The following is a 19055-nucleotide window of genomic DNA, read 5'->3' as shown; positions in this document are numbered from 1 at the left end:
AGGTAAGGGTCACTTGCGTACTCAGTCCAATAATGCTTACACCGAAAACTTAATAAACCAAAGTTCTGGACACCGCTGCCGCTGAGGGGGAGCATGTTTGGGTCCCATTTACGCTGGTGTTGCCTGATGATCTGTGACCTTTCCCTTGGCACTTTGTTTTCTTCTTAGCTGGCCCCTATAGCTTGAAACTAGTCAAGTCCCGCTCCCCAGTGTGGCTAACTGAGGGAGCTTGCTCTCAGGGTTCACGCTTGGGATTTCCTGGACCGCTTAAGTGGAAAGTCTTATCCCCCTCATTGCGCTAGTACCCTGATTTTGGAGCGGGTGGAGAGCGGATCTTGAAGGCTCCGTTCTCGTCAGGTGAACTGTCAGGTTGCCTGAAGCTACTCCCTGACCTAGGGTCCACGTACCCCATCGTGCCCTGGTCCCAGCCCGATGGTAGTACAAGGCCGCCGACTGTCCTCCACGACAATACTGTCCCCTTTGTCATGATCCCCTGCGACCAGGGGTCCAGCTCTTACCAGGCCCAGACCAACGTCTGCTACCTAGTACTTCCAAGGAGCCCAGCTCCTGACCTCCTCTCTCCTTCGCATCCAACACTACACTGTCCTACTCCTGACACTCCTGACCTCCCCCTTAACCAACCCCCAAGCGGGCAACCCTATTCCACTCAGGACGTTCACTGGTGTGTCTGGTCGGTGTGGTGCAGAGTGTTCCTAGGATTTTTATTAGCTGGTTTTGGCAACAGCATTGGTTAGGGACCCGTAACCAAGGAGGAGGTGGATATTGCACAGAAGGGCAGACTGCACAATACTCTGTGACGACCTGATAAGCCAGGGCGTCACATGGGTACAATACTACAGGATGGGGGCATTATTACAAGATGGGCACAAGGATGGGGCACATTATTACAGGAGTGGGGCATTACTATAGGATGGGCACATTACTACATTATATGTGCCCATTTTGTCCTCTGCTAGAGGTCTGTGCTGAGCAGAATACTGACAGCCAATGAGTGTGCAGAGGGCGAGGCTGAACACTGAGGCCGGGCGGTGCCAGCTCTGACTGTGAAGTTCAGCAATCGAGCACAGGAAAAAGTCAAGTTTGGCTGAGCTGCAGGTAAATAAATTGTTGGCAGACAATAAAGTGATAATTCAAGAGGAACAAAAGTCAGAAACAAAAAAAAAAAAAATAATAATGTAGGAATGTTTCAGATGACAATACAACACAGATTAGCTTAAAAAAAATATTGGAGTTTATGTCGGACAACTCCTTTAACAATGAGTCATTTTCCCTTTAAGTCTCTGGCCACCATTTCTGCCATACTTCTTTTGTCAACTCTGCCCTCTCTTCAAAAGGATTAATGCGGGCGTCACACGAGATGATATATCGTGCGATATGTTGGCAGGGTCACGTCGTAAGTGACGCACATCCGGCATCGTTTGATATATCGTAGCGTGTAACAGCTACAAGCGACGGTGAGCGAGCAAAAATACTCACCTTATCGTTGCTCGTTCACACATCGTTCATTTTCAAAAAGTCGTTCCTTCTTCTCTGCGCCGGTTGTTCATCGTACCCGGGGCAGCACACGTCGCTCTGTGTGACACCTCGGGAATGATGAACACAGCTTACCTGCGTCCCGCCGGCTATGCGGAAGGAAGGAGGTGGGCAGGATGTTTATGTCCCGCTCATCTCCGCCCCTCCGCTTCTATTGGCCGGCCGCTGTGTGACGTCGCTGTGACGCCGAACGTCCCACCCCCTTCAGGAAGTGGATGTTCGCCGCCCACAGCGATGTTGCTCAGCAGGTAAGTGCGTGTGACGGGCGTTTAACGACTTTGTGCGCAACGGGCAACTAATTGCCCGTGACGCACAAACGACAGGCGCGGGTGCGTCTCGTCTCGTGTGACGCCCACATTAGGCTATGTGCGCACATTGTGTTTTTTCATGTGTTTACACAGCGTTTTGAACTGCATGTGTTCTGCTTCCCCAGCAAAGTCTATGAGAATTTAGCAAATTCCATGCGCACGTTGCTTTTTGAAACGCAGCGTTTTGGATGCCAAACTTTTGACAAAATCGATGTGTTCTAAAAAGCAACATGTCACTTGTTTTGTGCGTTTTGGATGCTTTTCCCACTCTGTCTATGGGAGAGAAAGCATTCAGAGCTCATGAATTCTGCATCCATTCTGCATTCAAAATACATCCAAAACGCATCGTTTTGGCTACATTTTGAAATGCACATGCAGTGACAAAACGCTGCAGAATATTTGTCACGGCAGAACGCAACGTGCGCACATACCCTAACACTAGAGATTGCTCCTTAAGTTACTGATGGCTCCTGTGGACATCTCTGGGGTTCCCAGATAATGCTGGAGGATTTGCACCTCCATCTCTTGTGTTCCTCTTCATACATATCAGTGACTGCCTACATATTCACAATGACCCCTTTCTCCGATCCTGCTCTTACACAGGGAACCAACAAGCCACCAACTCAAAGAAGCATTGAAAAAGCTTAAGAGACTGAAGTCATTGTACAATTATCTGCTAGAGGACCTGGATGAAGTAGAGGCAGAAGTGCATATACTTAGGCAGGAGCAGTCATCACTACTTGAGGAGAACAAGAGGTAAGAAAGAAAAGAATCTCTTTAGAGTCGCCTTAGATAGCTCAACATGATAGGACATCTTCTAATAATCTAGGGTATTTGTAGGGTCTCCACAAATGTTTCTTTCATTTCAACAAAGTCTACTCTTACCAAGTGATTCCAAATTAGTCTTTTTATTCACATTTATAAACCAGACCCTGGCAAAGTGCGGCCCCCACCCAGGCCACAGGCAGACCTTTAGCTGTTCAATGTGGTCCGTAGACTGGGGCTGCCAAAGTGCTGAATACAGTGCCATCAAGCACCACTCAACCGCAATTCACCCGGCATCTCAATGTCAGCGGCATCAACTCCCACTTTTACCACTGAGCCTGTGCAAATGAGAGCAAAGAAATCGCAAGGGAAGTTAGATGAACACCTTTTTTTAATTGTCGGCACTTGTGGGAAACTGTGGGGACATCCTACTGCATGGACAAATGTGGGCAAATGTGTGGGGACATCCTTCTCTTGGGAGCTGTGTAAGATAAACATACTGTGTGCGTGGACATCATAATGTGTGGGTGGCTGTGTAGAAACACCACACTATGTGAGGTGTTTTGGGGGAATATCAAAATATGTTGGGGGGCTTTGTGGGGACAATATGGTGTGTGGGTACACTGTACAGCTTAGGGTGCTCTGTGGTGACATCATACTGCTTGAAGGGCTACCATTAAAGGTTGATGATAATGCACATAGAGTAGTTGGAAACTTAGCTGGCTACAATCCGCTGACTACAAAAACACAACTAGAAGTAGCAGTGAAGCGTTCCTAACCAACCTAGATGCATCATCACTGCCAGAGAACTAGCTAACCTCAAAGATGAAATGAGGAATCCTGACTTGCCTCGGAAGAGCCCCAAAGGAAAGTAAAAAGCCCCCAACATATAACGTCGGTGATGTAAGAAAAAACAACACACAGATGGTTAATTTAGAATGAGCAAAGTGAGGCCCTACTAGCTAGATATAAAAGTATAGGATAGATTACTGGTTGCAGCCAGCAAAAACCCTGAAAAATACCAATACGTGATAATCAAGAATTCCCTTAAGATCACACAATCTTCGTCCCACTATATCAGGATTTCTTGTGCAAATACATTAAAATGGAAAATGCAAATGTAAGAGAAAAGATCATAACTACAAAGAACACATGAGATACAACAGTACAAATCCTGATCAGACAGGGAGTAACAACTCTCTTTCTTGTTGGGAATAAATCGCCCTCCAAAAATGGTGCAGGAAAAGCACTTATTCACCAGCAAAAAACAAAAGATAATATTCTCAAACACAGGTTTAGGAAAAGGCATAAATTAAGCAGAAAAGCCCTTTAGTGCAAATTCAGCCCTAACCAAGCCCAGACCAAGAGAGCAAAATACTTATCAGGCATTGCTGCACACTCAGGATGACATGCGAACTGAATCGATACAAAGGAACGAAAAACTGCTGTTGAAAGCATTCCTGGAGAGTTCAAAAGAGGCTCAAAAGGAAAAACAAAAACCTAAAGAGAAAGGCAAAAAGCCCAAAGGCTGGAGGACAAGGATTCAGGAGAATCAGGACATCTTCCCATGTGGCAAAAGCAATTATCACCGGCAAAGGTTAGACAGAGACAGCTTTCCTTTATATCGCCAGCCTGGACTCAATAGGCTACCTGAAACAGCAATCATCTTCTACACCTGTCTGAGTGACAGATGCAGAATCAGACTCACTACCAGCACTAGCCACAAGAGGGAGTCCAGAAACGCTCCCAGGGAAGGCACCATCTCTGATGGAATTCACAACATACTCCCTTATATGCACAAGGAACTAAATCAAAACCCCCAAAAATGGGCCTGTGTGCATCTTGGTATAATGTGTAGGTGTACATTCACACTGTAGCCATAAAATGAGAAAACCTAAGATAAAAGCCATGAGCAAATACACGTCACAATAAACCCTATCATAACATGTAGTAGTCAACTGATTTAATAGATAAAAATTAATATATAATAATAATAAGCAGATTTATAGGGAATCTGACAGCAGGTTTTTGCTATATAGGCTGAAGCCAGTATGCTGCAAGGGTTAACATACAGAATTCAGGGATGCCCTGTGTTCTCAAAGTCCGATGTGATGTTTTTTTTTCTGTGTTTGTTGAAGCATGGCATGTGCATGGCAGTCGGACATGCCCCTTCCTCTCACTGACACCTCAATGTCAATGTACAATTTATATAGGGAGCCTGGTGGGGAAGGGGGCAGCTCTCAGCTCTGATACATGGCTAAATGTAAACATTCTGATTGTGTCAGAATGGCTGCACCCAGTAATCTAAGTGACACATCATTGGATTCAGAATCTCTTTGCCTACATAATGCTGCTCTCAGATGAGGTAGCAAAAACTTGCTGACAGATTCCCTTTAAGTTCAGCCTGTTGGTTCCACAACAGTCACCGTCTCTCAAATGGGACTCTTGGAAAAATGAATTGCTCACCTCTGTTCCAAAATTAAGTTTAGGAATCCTAGCTGTACCAATCCAGTAAATGGAAGGTATTCTCACCTAGCCATTTTGTGTGTAGTCTGCAGGAAGAGAAAGCGAAGCTACGGGATCTGTTAGAAGAGGCAGAAAGCCTGGAGCTGAGCCTAGAGACATCCAACAATTCAGAAAATACGGCACACCCAACCAAGAAGGAACCGGTATGAGTGACATCTACATGTATATAATATGTACAAATATATACCTGTTAAAGAAGAATACCACACCAGGGGCAACTTTCTTGGTGCTGATTGTAGATGTTAAGTGAACCTGCCACATTTCACATGAGGACATCATGGTATAGATTTTGAGGAGCTAAGCAGATTCATAAATAGGTGTGGGGGAATAGATTCAGTATAATTTATTTATATAAATCCCCCCTCTCTTTGTGCTTCGGTATCCAGCGGGTGGTCGCTGGCAATCACAATATAGGACCGCCTACTGGACTCCTAAACAAAGAACGGCGGATCCATGACACCTACAGATCTGCCACAGCTGCCAATGCTCCATTGAGTGTAGATATATCTACTTTGTGCTTTCTTGGTATGGAGCCGTTTTACCAGACATTCGGGGTTTTCGCTCTGGGGTTGTCATTTTTATTATATTTCATATGCTAATACAAGTTCTAACTGTAATAAATGCCTATCTCTGATACTAGGATGTTTGCTGCGAGGATAAAGAATTTCAAGAAATACTAAAGGAGGAAGAACATGAGCTTTTACATGAGGTAGGAGATCCACAAACCTGAGTTTGCACAGCATTGCCCCCTACTCTTAAGGGCCATTTACATGCTGCGACATCACTAACGATATATCGTCGAGGTCACGGTGTTTATGACGCACATCCGGTGCCGTTAGCGACATCGCAGTGTGTGACAGGCAGGTGCGTCCTTAAACGATCGCAAAAGAGATAAAAATCGTTGGTATATGAGAGATCGTTCAGTTACCAAAAATCGTTGTCTCGTACGTAGCGAGGTTGTTCCTCGTTCCTGCGGCATCACACATCGCTATGTGTGACACCGCAGGAACGACAAACATCTCCTTACCTCCGTCCACCGGCAATGAGGAAGGAAGGAGGTGGGCGGCATGTTCCGTCCGCTCATCTCCTCCCCTCCTCTGCTATTGGACGGCCGTTTTGTGATGCCGAACGCACCTCCCCCTTGAAGGAGGGATTATTCGGCGGTCACAGCGGCGTCGCAGAACAGGTATGTGAATGTGACGCTGCCGTAGCGATAATGTTCGCTATGGTAGCGATCACCACATATCGCACCAACGACGGGGGCAAGTGCTAATGCTCACGACATCGCTAGCAATCAATAGCGATATCGCAGCGTGTAAAGCACCCTTTAGGCCTCTTTCACACGTCCGTGAGAAACCACCTCACACGTTTTGCACGGACATGTAAAAGGTGCGTATGGCCCTCTGTGTGCCTTAATTTTTGGCACTTGAGTTTTCTCCGTATGCTATCTGTTATAACACACAGAGAACAGAAACTTTATGCTCACCTGTCTCTGGCGCTGCTGTCCCTGGTGCTGATGTCTTTCGACCCTGCTGACTCGTCGCTGCTGCTGCTTCCGGTCCTCAGTGCAGTGAATATGCGATGAGCATAATGAGCGGGGGTCGGAAAGCAAGTGACAGGAGCGCTGGAGAAGGTGAGTGTAGAAATTAATTTTATTTCACAGAAACGTGGTTTTCACTGGTACGTGTCACACTGATGTTACATGGAGCACATCCGTGCGGTCCGTGTGACACCTGTGCTGCCAGAGAAAAACAGACATGTCTACATGTGGAGCACTCGGACACATGGTCCATGTAAAAACACGCACGTGTGCACAGACCTATTGATTTTAATGGGTCTACGTGTGTCAGTGTCTCCGGTACGTGTGAAAATGGACGTCACACGTACCGGAGGCACGAATGTGTGAAGGGGGCCTTAAAGGGAATCTCTCTTCCTGAACATCTTTAACTATTTTGAAAAATGTTCTGTGATGATTATTTTCTCTATATAGCTTTATATAAAGAAATTGTAGCTTCATATTTGTAACACAAAGCTCCAAATCCCCAGCAGCGTAAATGTAACATCAGGTCTGTCATCAGATTTCACATTACAAACTCAGTTGTACGTTGTTGAATAGGTCTCTTTCGTCTGCTGTATTTACTTTGAAAATCCTTGCAGACTTTCTGTGTAATCCTATTATTAAGAAGAGCATTTTATGAATTCAATTAAAGAGTAAGAGATCTCATGAGTCCAAGTGTATTCAGTCATCGTCTATCTAGCCTGACTGTAAGCTGCAGCTAGTACTGAGCAGTGTGAGATCTCAGCAGGGAGGAGGGACACTGAGGAGCTGTCAGTCAGGCAAGGTGGTGTCACGGGTGACAGACAATCGTGTGATTTATGGCCATAGAAGGTCACAGCATCTGGCTGCGCAGAATGCTCCCTGACTTTCGATTGTTCCTGCTGTCAGTATTTATTGGTATAGGTAGCTTTCCTACTGAATTCATATCTCTCCCTTTTGGACCCAGCAGGAGCTCGACGTCCACCCAGGTGCTGATCATCAGCATTATCTTGGTGCTTAAATACCCCTTCCTTCCTTGGACTGGTGCTGGTGATATTTTCAGTTCATTCAAGCCCTGATTGCAAGCAGGTGGCTTGTATTCGTCTGTGGTATGGTTACTGAAAACTTTGCTAAACTTTTACCTGTGTCATATGTAGATAAGTAGTTCATGCATTTTCCCCCTGTGTGTCCTCCTTTTGTCATTATAATGTTTAATGGGGTTGACAAAGAGCTCATCCCATCCGTTCCCTATTTAGGGCCCAGCACTAGGGATACCTAGGGTCAGGTGTCCGGATCGGCGCATGGGTGAGGAACCTATCTGGGGTGGTGTGGGACCCCAGGGACCAGCAGAAAGTTTAGTCAGGTGTCACCATCTTCCCTTTCCCTAGACACAGGGTTTCCCTTCTCTTCCCTTTCACTGTTCGCTTGGTACTTTCCCGTACCTAGTGTGACAGGTGGGCAGAGATTGGGATCACATTTTCATAAAAGATTATATAGTCATTGTGATGTGGATTTTCACAAAGTACACCAGCCTCATCAGGTCTAAGAGATATATTTAATAACTAGAAGGTGGCCCGATTCTACGCATCGGGTATTCTAAAATTTACGTATTGTGTAGTTCATGTATGATTTTTGTTATATACATATATATATATAGATGTTGTTGTGTGTAGTTACCAAGTGTTTGTGTAGGGCGCTGTACATGTTCTGGGTGTTGTCTGGGTGTGGCAGGGGGTGAGAGCGGTGTTGTATGTGTGTTGCGTGTGTTGCGTTGTTTGTGGAGCGCTGTGTGTCTGTAGCGTTGTGTGTGTGTGTGTTGCGCGGTTTGTGTGGGGTGTGTGGTGTGTTTTGGGGAGAGGTATGTTTTGTGCAATGTGTGTGTTGTGCGGTATGTGCGTATATTTGTGTGTGCCGCGGTGTTTGTGTGTTGGGTGTTGTGTGTGTGCAGCATTGTCTGTGTGTGTGGGTGTCTGTGTAGGGCAGTTGTTTGTGGTTCCCAGTGTGTGTGTGGTGTGTTGTGCAGTGCGCGCGCGTGTGTGTGTGTGTGTTGGGGGGAGGTGTGCACTTCCCATCGTGCTCAATCCCCCATGCAGCGCACTCCCCATCATGCTCCATCCCCTATGCTGCGCACCCCCCATCGTGCTCCATCTCCCATGCTGCGCACTCCCAAACGTGCTCCATCCGCCATGCTGCGCACTCCCAAACGTGCTCCATCCACCATGCTGCGCACTCCCAAACGTGCTCCATCCGCCATGCTGTGCACTCCCAAACGTGCTCCATCCGCCATACTCCGCACTCCCCATCGTGCTCCATCCCCCATGCAGCGCACTCCCCATCGTGCTCCATCCCCCATGCAGCGCACTCCCCATCGTGCTCCATCCCCTATGCTGCACACCCCCCATCGTGCTCCATCTCCCATGCTTCGCACTCCCAAACGTGCACCATCCGCCATGCTGCGCACTCCCAAACGTGCTCCATCCGCCATGCTGCGCACTCCCAAACGTGGTCCATCCGCCATGCTGCGCACTCCCAAACGTGCTCCATCCGCCATACTCCGCACTCCCCATCGTGCTCCATCCGCCATGCTGCGCACTCCCAAACGTGCTCCATCCGCCATGCTGCGCACTCCCAAATGTGCTCCATCCGCCATGCTGCGCACTCCCAAACGTGCTCCATCCGCCATGCTGCGCACTCCCAAACGTGCTCCATCCGCCATGCTGCACACTCCCAAACATGCTCCATCCGCCATGCTGCACACTCCCAAACGTGCTCCATCCTCCATGCTGCGCACCCCCCATCGTGCTCCATCCCCCATGCTGCACCAGCATCAGCCTCTCTACCCGCAGCATCAGCCTCTCTGCCCGCAGCATCAGCCTCTCTCCTCCCAGCATCAGCCTCTCTACCCACAGCATCAGCCTCTCTCCTCCCAGCATCAGCCTCTCTGTCCCCAGCATCAGCCTCTCTGTCCCCAGCATCAGCCTCTCTCATCCAAGCATCAGCCTCTCTCCTCCCAGCATCAGCCTCTCTCCTCCCAGCATCAGCCTCTCTCATCCCAGCATCAGCCTCTCTCCTCCCAGCATCATCCTTTTCTGTCCCCAGCATCAGCCTCTCTCCTCCCAGCATCAGCCTTTTCTGTCCCTAGCATCAGCCTCTCTCCTCCCAGCATCAGCCTCTCTCCTCCCAGCCTACCCTAGCCTCAGCCTCCCCCAGCATCAGCCTCTCTCCTCCCAGCATCAGCCTCTCTCCTCCCAGCATCAGCCTCTCTCCTCCCAGCATCAGCCTTTTCTGTCCCCAGCATCAGCCTCTCTCCTCCCAGCCTCAGCCTCCCCCAGCCTCAGCCTCCCCCAGCATCAGCCTCCTCCCAGCATCAGCCTCTCTCTTCCCAGCATCAGCCTCTCTCCTCCCAGCCTACCCCAGCCTCAGCCTCCCCCAGCATCAGCCTCTCTCCTCCCAGCATCAGCCTCTCTCCTCCCAGCATCAGCCTCTCTCCTCCCAGCCTACCCCAGCTTCAGCCTCCCCCAGCATCAGCCTCTCTCCTCCCAGCATCAGCCTTTTCGGTCCCCAGCATCAGCCTCTCTCCTCCCAGCCTACCCCAGCCTCAGCCTCCCCCAGCATCAGCCTCTCTTCTCTCAGCCTCCCCATCCCAGCCTTCCCCAGGATCAGCCTCTCTCCTCCCAGCCTCCTCCAGCACGCCGTGCTCCTCTGCCGACACTCACAGATCCGATCGCATACACTCACACACACCCACACACACCCGATCGCATACACTCACACACACCCGATCGCATACACTCACACACACCCGATCGCATACACTCACACACACCCGATCGCATACACTCACGCACACACACATTAACGATATTGCACATATGCGCTCACACTCACAACATCCGGAGATACCACATGCTTCTGGCCATGTGATCCTCCGGCAGGTCCTGGAAGCTCACAGCACAGTATCGCCGCCGAGAAGCAAGCGATATCCCAGGATGTTGTGAGTGTGTGGATGCGATGTGATGTGTGTGTGAGGTGTGTGTGAGAGTGAGTGTGATCTGATGTGTGTGTGTGTGTGTGTGTGCTGTTATGTGTGTGCGTGTGTGTATGTTCCGCCGCTGCAGGACCTTGATGCGCTGGTAACTATGCTACCATGGTTACCAGCGTATCTCGTCCCCCGCTCGCACGGGAGCCCACACCAGCATACGCCGGCCAGCCCCAGCAATGCGAGGGTATGTGTCGGCTGGTTTGGCGGCGTACGCTGATGTGGGCTCCCGGGGGTACAGTACTCACCTGTGAGTCGTGGCTCCATGACCGTGTCGGTTCGGGGAATGCGTGGGGGGGTGGGGCCAGAGCTAGCGTGCATTGCGTGAGGGGGGCGGGGCGTCGCCGAGTTGCCAATGCCTGCAGGGTGCCGGGGCGAGAGGCCAATCTGTGGGGGGGCGCAGCCTGGGCGAGCGGCCAATCCGTGCGGGGGGGCGGGGCCATGGCGAGCCCAGCGGCCAATCAGCTTTGTGTCACCGTAAGGACACAATTTTGGAGCAAGACAGACAGACAGACAGACAGACAGATAGACAGACAGACAGACAGACAGATAGACAGAATAAGGCAATTATATATATAGATATATTCAATATGTAATGTGAAATCTGATGACAGATCAGTTGCAACTAAAACAACCTGGCCAACTGAATCTGATTGTAAGTGGAGCTTATTGTCTGTTGCTCAACCCCAATGTTTCTCTGCTTTCTGATGTTGATCGAGGTGCCGGTTCTGTGTCCGCTCTCTCATCATGATGCACACTGTACCTGTGGATCATCTAGGCTTTGTGTAATGCAGTTCTTGATAAGCAAGTACGTTGTGGTGGCTTAGAGGGAACATGTCAGGTCCAATATGCACCCAGAGCCACGAGCAGTTCTGGATGCATATTGCTAATCCCTGCCTGTCCCTGCATCTAGTAGCATAGATAAAGCGATTAGAAAAAGTATTTCTAAAGATCTTTTATCATATGCTAATGTGACGCCCTGGCCTATCAGGTCGTCACAGGGTATTGTGCAATCTGCCCTTCTGTGCAATATCCACCTCCTCCTTGGTTTTGAGTCCCCAACTAACAGTGTTGCCAACAACAGTCAATCAAAGTCCTAGGTACTCTCTGCACCACACCCACCAGACACACCAGTAAACGGCCTGAGTGGAATAGGGTCGCCCACTTGGGGGGTTGGGTAAGGGGAGGTCAGAAGTGTCAGGAGCAGTTCAGTGGAGTTGGAGTTAGGGAGTTGAAGGAGGAGGTTGAAGTCAGGAGCCAGGCTCCTTGGAAGTAACTAGGTGACAGACTGTGGTATGGACCTAGTAGGAGCTGGATCCCCGGTCGCAGGGGATCGTGGCAAGTGGACGAGAAAATCGGGGTACTAGTGCAAAGAGGGGGATAGGACTTTCCACAAATACGGTCCAGAAAATCCCAAGCGTGAACCCTGAGAGCAAGCTCCCACAGTTAGCCATACTGGGGAGCGGGACCCGGCTAGTTCCACACTACCAGGACCGACAAAGAAGTAACTTAGTGCCAGGAGGCAGGTCACGGATCACCAGGCAACACCATCGGGGACGGGACTTGAATTAGCTCCCCTCGGCGGCAGCGGTGTCCAGAACTTTGGTTTATCCAGTTGTCGGTGTCAGCTTTATGGACTGAGTGAGTATGGAAGTGGCCCCTGCACTCCCCACGGCACCCCCCAACGCCATCACCGAGTCCTGGGGCATTCCCCCCACCCATGGAGGGTCCTAAAACCTGGCTGCCCCATTCCATCGCCCCCAGGTACTCCCAACTGCAGCGGTGGTACTCCCAAAATTACCACAAACCACAGGTGGTGTCACAAACTCTAACACATACCCTATAAATAATCCCCCTTCGTTTGAGTGGCCGCACGACCCTCGCGTCCGGAGACCCCTCGAGCCACCGCAGATCCGGATCTGAGCAGATCGGCTGCTGGCACGGGGGCGGCACACTAATGAGCGCGGGAACTAGTTTCAAGAGTGTTACATCCCCCGACTAGCCGCCCTCTTAGCATGATAGCACGCCCACAGGGGTGTACTTACATGCTATTCAATGCAGCATCACCAGCGGTGGCGCGCGTACCTGCATTTGCTGTGACCAATTTGCTTCATGTTCGGCAGTTCGAGTTACATTCGATAACGGTTCGATCACCAAAAGCGTAGCTAGTTACTAGCTGGCTTTTCACTGTACTACTGTCAGTCACTGTTAATAATGATATTATCAAAATTTAGCGTATAGTGCGCGGGGAGGCGGGGTTTAGTTCAGTGCTGCTGAGTGCTGAAAGAATGGCGACCGCCATTTTTTTTTCTTAACCGCGCGTACAGTGGGCCATGCCAAGCTGTCAGCCAATCACAGAAACACACGCAGAAAAGTGGGTTTTTGCCAGACAAGTAAGGGCACGTGTCATAGGCTGTGCATGTCACATGTCCTTGCCCTATAAGACCTGGACATTTTCCCCATCACTGCCATTATCTCTCTGCTGCGCGGGTGTGTGACAGTCACCGCTCCCGCTGCTTCTGATTTGTGCACTATAGACTTATACAGTGCAATCTACACATTGGTTTAGGGATTAGGGACTACTTGCAATTTCAGCCCTTTCCAGGGCTATATTACAGCACTTCATAGCCATTTTTGCTAGGCAGGTCTCTGGCAATGCTGTGCAAGGGTTTATCACAGCGTCTGTCTAAATCAGCTCAAGCAATTCCTTGGGGCATAGTTTTATTGTCTGGGATAGTACGTGAGAGTTCCTCTGCTGACAAACAAGCTACACCACCTCTGTATTGTACACCACCTGTCCATTTTTGCTGCGCGATTTTAATTGCAAAAAGTGCTGCCAGTTTTAGGGGCATAGTTTCATTGTCTGGGATAGTACGTGAGGGTTCCTCTGCTTACAAGCAAGCTACACCACCTCTGCATTGTACACCACCTGTCCATTTTTGCTACGCAATTTTAATTCTAAAAACGTGCTGCCAGTTTTATGGGCATAGTTTCATTGTCTGGGATAGTACGTGAGGGTTCCTCTGCTGACAAGCAAGCTACACCACCTCTGCATTGTACACCACTTGTCCATGTTTGCTACGCAATTTTAATTGCAAAAAAGTGCTGCCAGTTGTAGGGGCATAGTGTCATTGTCTGGGATAGTCAGTGTTGGTTCTTCAGCTATCAATAAAGATAGACCACCTCTGCAATCTACACCACCTCTCAATTTTTGCAACGACATTTTAAGTGTCCAATTTGGTCACAAACAAAATGAGTGGTAAAAGGACAGATGCTGATGGAAAGGGGAACAGGCGTGTTGGAAAGGGAAAAAAAGTTTGTGTCCGTGGGGTAGGTGGTAAAGCAACAGTAACATCTGCTGAAGAAAGGACATCTTACAGCAAAAGTAAGATGTCTACTACTTTCCGTGGACAATCTGATGTGATCCCTTTTTTACATAAACGACCAACTCTACCAAAGGTAGATGATGCACAAAAAAAGCACATGCTTGAATGGATCTCAAGTGCTCCATCAAGTGACCTCTCCTCCACCTCAACTTCAACATCCCAAAGACTCCAGTCCACTGAGTTGTCACCCCAATCGCACTTGCTTTCTACCAGCTCTCAAGTCTCCACCCGCCCTGCCGAGTATGGGGTAACAGAGATGGTTGAGTCTGCAGAGCTGTTCAGTCACACTATAGCCTGGGAATCAGAGGTCTGCTCCAAAGCTACAGTGAGTCCAGACCAGGAAATGATCTACAGTGATGCCCAGAAGCTTTGTGAGTCAGATTCAGGCCCTGATGAAGAAGTTTCTGAGCATAATGTAGACGCTCATTCCCAAACTGAAACTCCTCTTGGTGGAGACAATGAGGAACATGCTGATGACGATGAGACTCAGATACCTGATTGGAACGACAACTTAACTATTCGGTCAGGGCAGGATGAGGTTAACTCTGAGATTGAGGGGAGTGCAAACACACAGGGTGATGATGAGGTTGTAGATCCCACTTACTGTCAACCCACAGTCAGTCACTCTATGAGGTCAGCAGAGGCAGTGGAGGAGCCTGCGACTGACGACGAGGTTAGCTTGCACCTTCCTGGACACAGACGGAGTACTGGAAGCATGTCAACAGCTGCATCCTCAGCCATAACTCTGCCTCTAAGCACAAGTCGGGGTGGCTCTGCAGGTCGCATTGGCTCTAAGCCTTGCCTAGCCTGGTCCTTTTTTGACATCACAAAGGTTCTCCCAACTCATGTCATCTGTAATATTTGTCGCCAATCTCTAAGTAGAGGCCAAAACCTCACTAGTTTGACTACTTCGTCCACGAACTGTCACATGGATATGAAACATAAGTCCCAGTGGGAAGCTCACTGTGCTACAATGCGGCCTAGCGGAGTGGGCCAACCACCGTCTGCCCCTTCAAGTGCATCTGCGCGCTCTTCATCCTCTATGACTGTGGGGACAGCAGTCACACATGCTTTGCGACGCAGTCCTTCCACCTCTTTAACCACAACAGGCACTATGATTGGCAGGTCGTCAGTTGTTTTGAAAGTGGAAACAGCTGCTGGTGTTGAGCTTTCTCAGACATCGAGAGCACCAACTTTGGATGAAGTCAACATTATGTCTCTGCTTGCATTTTCCTCATAAACCAGCAGTTTTCCAGGGAGAACCTACTCAACGCCATCTCAGCACAGCAGCCAGCCCTCGGTCCCTCAGATGTGGACAATTAAAAGACCATTTCCTCCTAGCCATGACAGAGCTAAGTGGTTGACTTTCACCCTCTGCAAGCTGTTGACTACAGAAATGTTGCCTTTCCACCTGGTGGACACAAAGGATTTTCGAGACCTTATGTCCGTCGCAGTGCCCTAGTACCAGATGCCCAGTCACCACTACTTCTCCAAGAAAGGTGTGCCTGTGCTACACCAGCATGTCGCACACAACCGCTTCCTTGAGAAAGTCTGTGTGTGACAGGGTGCATTTCACCACTGATACTTGGACCAGTAAGCATGGACAGGGGCATTACATGTTGCTGACTGGGCACTGGTTAACTATGGTGAGAGATGGAGAAGGGTCTGCTGTACAAGTCTTGCCATCGCCACGAGTTGTGCGTCAATCCTCTGTATGTAGAAGTTCCTCCACTGCTTCTGCCTCCTCAACCTTCTCTCGGTCCTCCACCTCCGCCCAAAGCCTGTCTGGTCAGGCCACCCACGTTGTAACTGCGCACACGGAATCCCGCACACCTCCTTACTATTGTTACGTCCGGGTGGTGGAAACTCTGGACCGTACACCGGTTTCCCCTGAGGAGGCAGCCAGGCCGGTTACCCCGCCAGGGGGTCTGGATGCACGGCAGCCGAAGCACTGTTGGTAATCAGACAGTCCGTAGGAGAGCTGGAAAGGTGGATGTCGTGGAACAAACGGAGTTCTGGACGGTAGTTCGGGTGACGAGGCTCAGGGTCCGAGGCTGGGTAGTAGGGTCAGGAGTGATCCGGAACCTGCTGAGCGATGGGACTGGTCACCAAACGGAGCCAGGGACTGGAGACTGGCGGAGCTGCAGAGGTGGTGGAACATCCGCCGAAGTCACCGTCAGGGTACTGTAGTGGACGTGGTTCGGAGCGGCTGGCGTGGCAGAACAGGCTCTACGAGACAGGACAGGGTTAAGACAGAGCAAGCAATACGGGGACCTGAACTCCTAGTCTATCAAACACGTAGAACAGGCCCCGCCCACCAGGAAAGTGAATCTTAATATACCCTGTACCTGTCTATGCAATTTCCTGTTTCTAGGTGCTGGCCCTTTAAGAAAGGGTCAATGACCGCGCGCGCGCCCTAATGCGCATGCGCGAGGCCCGAGTACCAGAAGCCAGTCCAGGGAGCGGTGCAGAGGAAGCAGGGGTGCCCGGCTGGGTGTCCCACGTTGCAGAGGAGCGCCGGGAGCGGGGAGCTGGACGCATGGAGGCCGCAGGCGGGGAAGAGGAGGCCGGGACCGGAGTGGTGAGCAGGGGACGCCGCCGGGGAGCGGGGAGCGGGCCACGGGGACCGGAGAGCGGGGCCAGGGGACCGGGAAGCGTGACAGTACCCCCTCCCCCACGCCCCCCTCCCCGCAACCGGGACAGGAAGGCACGAATCAGAGGAGTGCCAACATTCTCCTGGGGCTCCCAGGACCTATCCTCGGGACCATAACCCGCCCAGTCTACCAGGAAGTATTGCCGACCTTGCACGGTCTTCATGGCCACGATATCCCTTACCGCATAGATGTCATCGTCAGCAATAGGAGGAGGAGCAGTACCGGCATCAGCGGAGAAGGGACCAAGGACAACAGGCTTGAGCAAGGAGACATGGAAGGAGTTGGGTATCCGCATCGTGGCCGGGAGCTGCAGCTTGTAGGAGACTGCATTGATCTTGCTGATGACCTTAAACGGCCCGATGTAGCGAGGACCCAACTTGTACGAGGGTAACTTCAATCGGACATATCTGGATGCAAGCCAGACCAGATCACCTGGGGAGAAACACGGGGGATCCAGGCGCCTCTTGTCCGCATGTCTCTTCATCCGCAAATAAGCACATTCTAGGGAAGACTTGACAAAGTTCCATATAGCTGAGAAGTCCCGAACCAGAGCATCTGCTGCGGGGACATCGGAAGCCGAGGATACTGGCAATGGGACAGAAGGCTGCAGTCCGTAAACGACCTGAAAGGGAGAGCTGGAGGTGGACTCACTGATGTGCTGGTTATGGGAGAATTCAGCCCAAGGTAGGAGCGTGGACCAATCGTCATGATGGATGTTGACGTAGTGGCGCAGGAAGGAGGTCAGGATCTGATTGACCCGTTCCACTTGGCCATTCGACTGAGGATGGTAGGCCGAAGAAAAGTCCAAGGACACTCCCAGATGTTTGCAGAGAGCCCTCCAGAAGCGCGAGGTAAACTGAGTTCCTCTGTCGGACACAATGTGTGCGGGGAAGCCATGCAATCAGAATATGTGCTGTATGAAGGAGTCAGCTAGCTCCTGGGCAGAGGGCAGCCCTGCCATGGGAACGAAGTGAGCCATATTTGAGAAGCGATCCACCACAACCCATATGACCGTATGTCCGGAGGATAAGGGTAAGTCCGTAATGAAGTCCATTGCGATATGTTGCCACGGAACAGAAGGAATGGGCAAAGGCAGAAGATGTCCATATGGTAGGTGCTTGGGTGTCTTGTTCCGGGCACAGGATGGACAGGCTGAGACGAAGGTTGCGACGTCTTTACGGAGGGACGGCCACCAGTAGTGACGGACAATCGTACTCCAAGTCTTCTTCTGACCAGCATGGCCGGCGATCTTCGAGGCATGGCCCCAGTGCAGGACTCTCTGTCTGTCAGTATCTGAGACATAGGTTTTCCCAGGGGGTATCTGAGTTAGAGCGACAGGATTCACCGGAATGACTTTACTGGGGTTGATGATGGGCTGGAACGTCTCCTCCTCCAACTCCACGGGCACGAAGGACCTGGACAAAGCGTCTGCCTGCACGTTCTTATCCGCAGGCCGAAAATGGAGTTGGAAATCAAATCGAGCAAAAAACAAGGACCAGCGAGCTTGTCGTGGGTTCAGTCTTTGGGCAGACCGCAGGTACTCCAGATTCTTGTGGTCCGTGTATATGATCACAGGGTATACTGCTCCCTCCAAGAGGTAGCGCCATTCCTCCAAGGCCAGCTTCACGGCCAGTAGTTCCCGATCCCCGATGGTGTAGTTGCGTTCGGGTGCCGAGAAGCTCTTGGAGAAGAATCCACAAGTGACCATTTTTCCAGAGGGGGAGTTCTGCATCAACACTGCCCCGGCTCCTGAGGAGGAGGCATCCACCTCTAAGGTGAACTGTCGGTTCAATTCAGGGCGATGGAGAACCGGGGAAGAAGCAAACGCCTGTTTCAAGGAGCAGAACGCGGCATCGGCCGCCGGGGGCCAGTCCTTAGGATTAGCTCCTTTCTTAGTCAAGGCAGAGAGAGGCGCAGTCAAGGCAGAGAAATGCGGGATGAATTGACGATAATAGTTCGCAAAGCCGAGAAAGCGTTGGATAGCCTTCAGTCCGGAAGGAGGAGGCCAGTTGATGATGGCAGACACTTTCTCTGGGTCCATCTGCAGGCCAGTGTCCGAGATTACATAACCCAGGAAGGGAAGAGACGACTTTTCAAAGATGCATTTCTCGTACTTGGCGTACAGACGGTTCTCTCTAAGCCTCTGGAGAACTAGCTGCACGTTCTCTCTGTGGGTCTGTAGATCCGGAGAGAAGACCAGGATGTCATCCAGATATACCACGACACAGACATAGAGGAGATCTCTGAACACGTCGTTCACCAATTCTTGGAAGACTGCCGGAGCAT

The 19055-nt window shown here is 50.5% G+C and overlaps 1 protein-coding gene across 1 annotated transcript in view; it reads left to right on the top strand.

Annotated features, from left to right (window-relative positions):
- LOC142282932 (uncharacterized) overlaps nucleotides 1–19055 on the top strand; it is a 59629-nt gene that overhangs the window by 10744 nt on the left and 29830 nt on the right. Inside the window, exons 3-5 of the mRNA XM_075333066.1 lie at nucleotides 2466–2618; nucleotides 5179–5296; nucleotides 5794–5862. Of these exons, the coding sequence (XP_075189181.1) occupies nucleotides 2466–2618; nucleotides 5179–5296; nucleotides 5794–5862 (340 nt within the window). The remainder of the gene's footprint in view (nucleotides 1–2465; nucleotides 2619–5178; nucleotides 5297–5793; nucleotides 5863–19055) is intronic.

Source organism: Anomaloglossus baeobatrachus, chromosome 2 (genome assembly GCF_048569485.1).
Source record: "Anomaloglossus baeobatrachus isolate aAnoBae1 chromosome 2, aAnoBae1.hap1, whole genome shotgun sequence".
Lineage (NCBI taxonomy): Eukaryota > Metazoa > Chordata > Amphibia > Anura > Aromobatidae > Anomaloglossus > Anomaloglossus baeobatrachus.
Note: the sequence above shows the minus strand (reverse complement) of the source record. Positions and strands in the feature narration are given on the sequence as shown.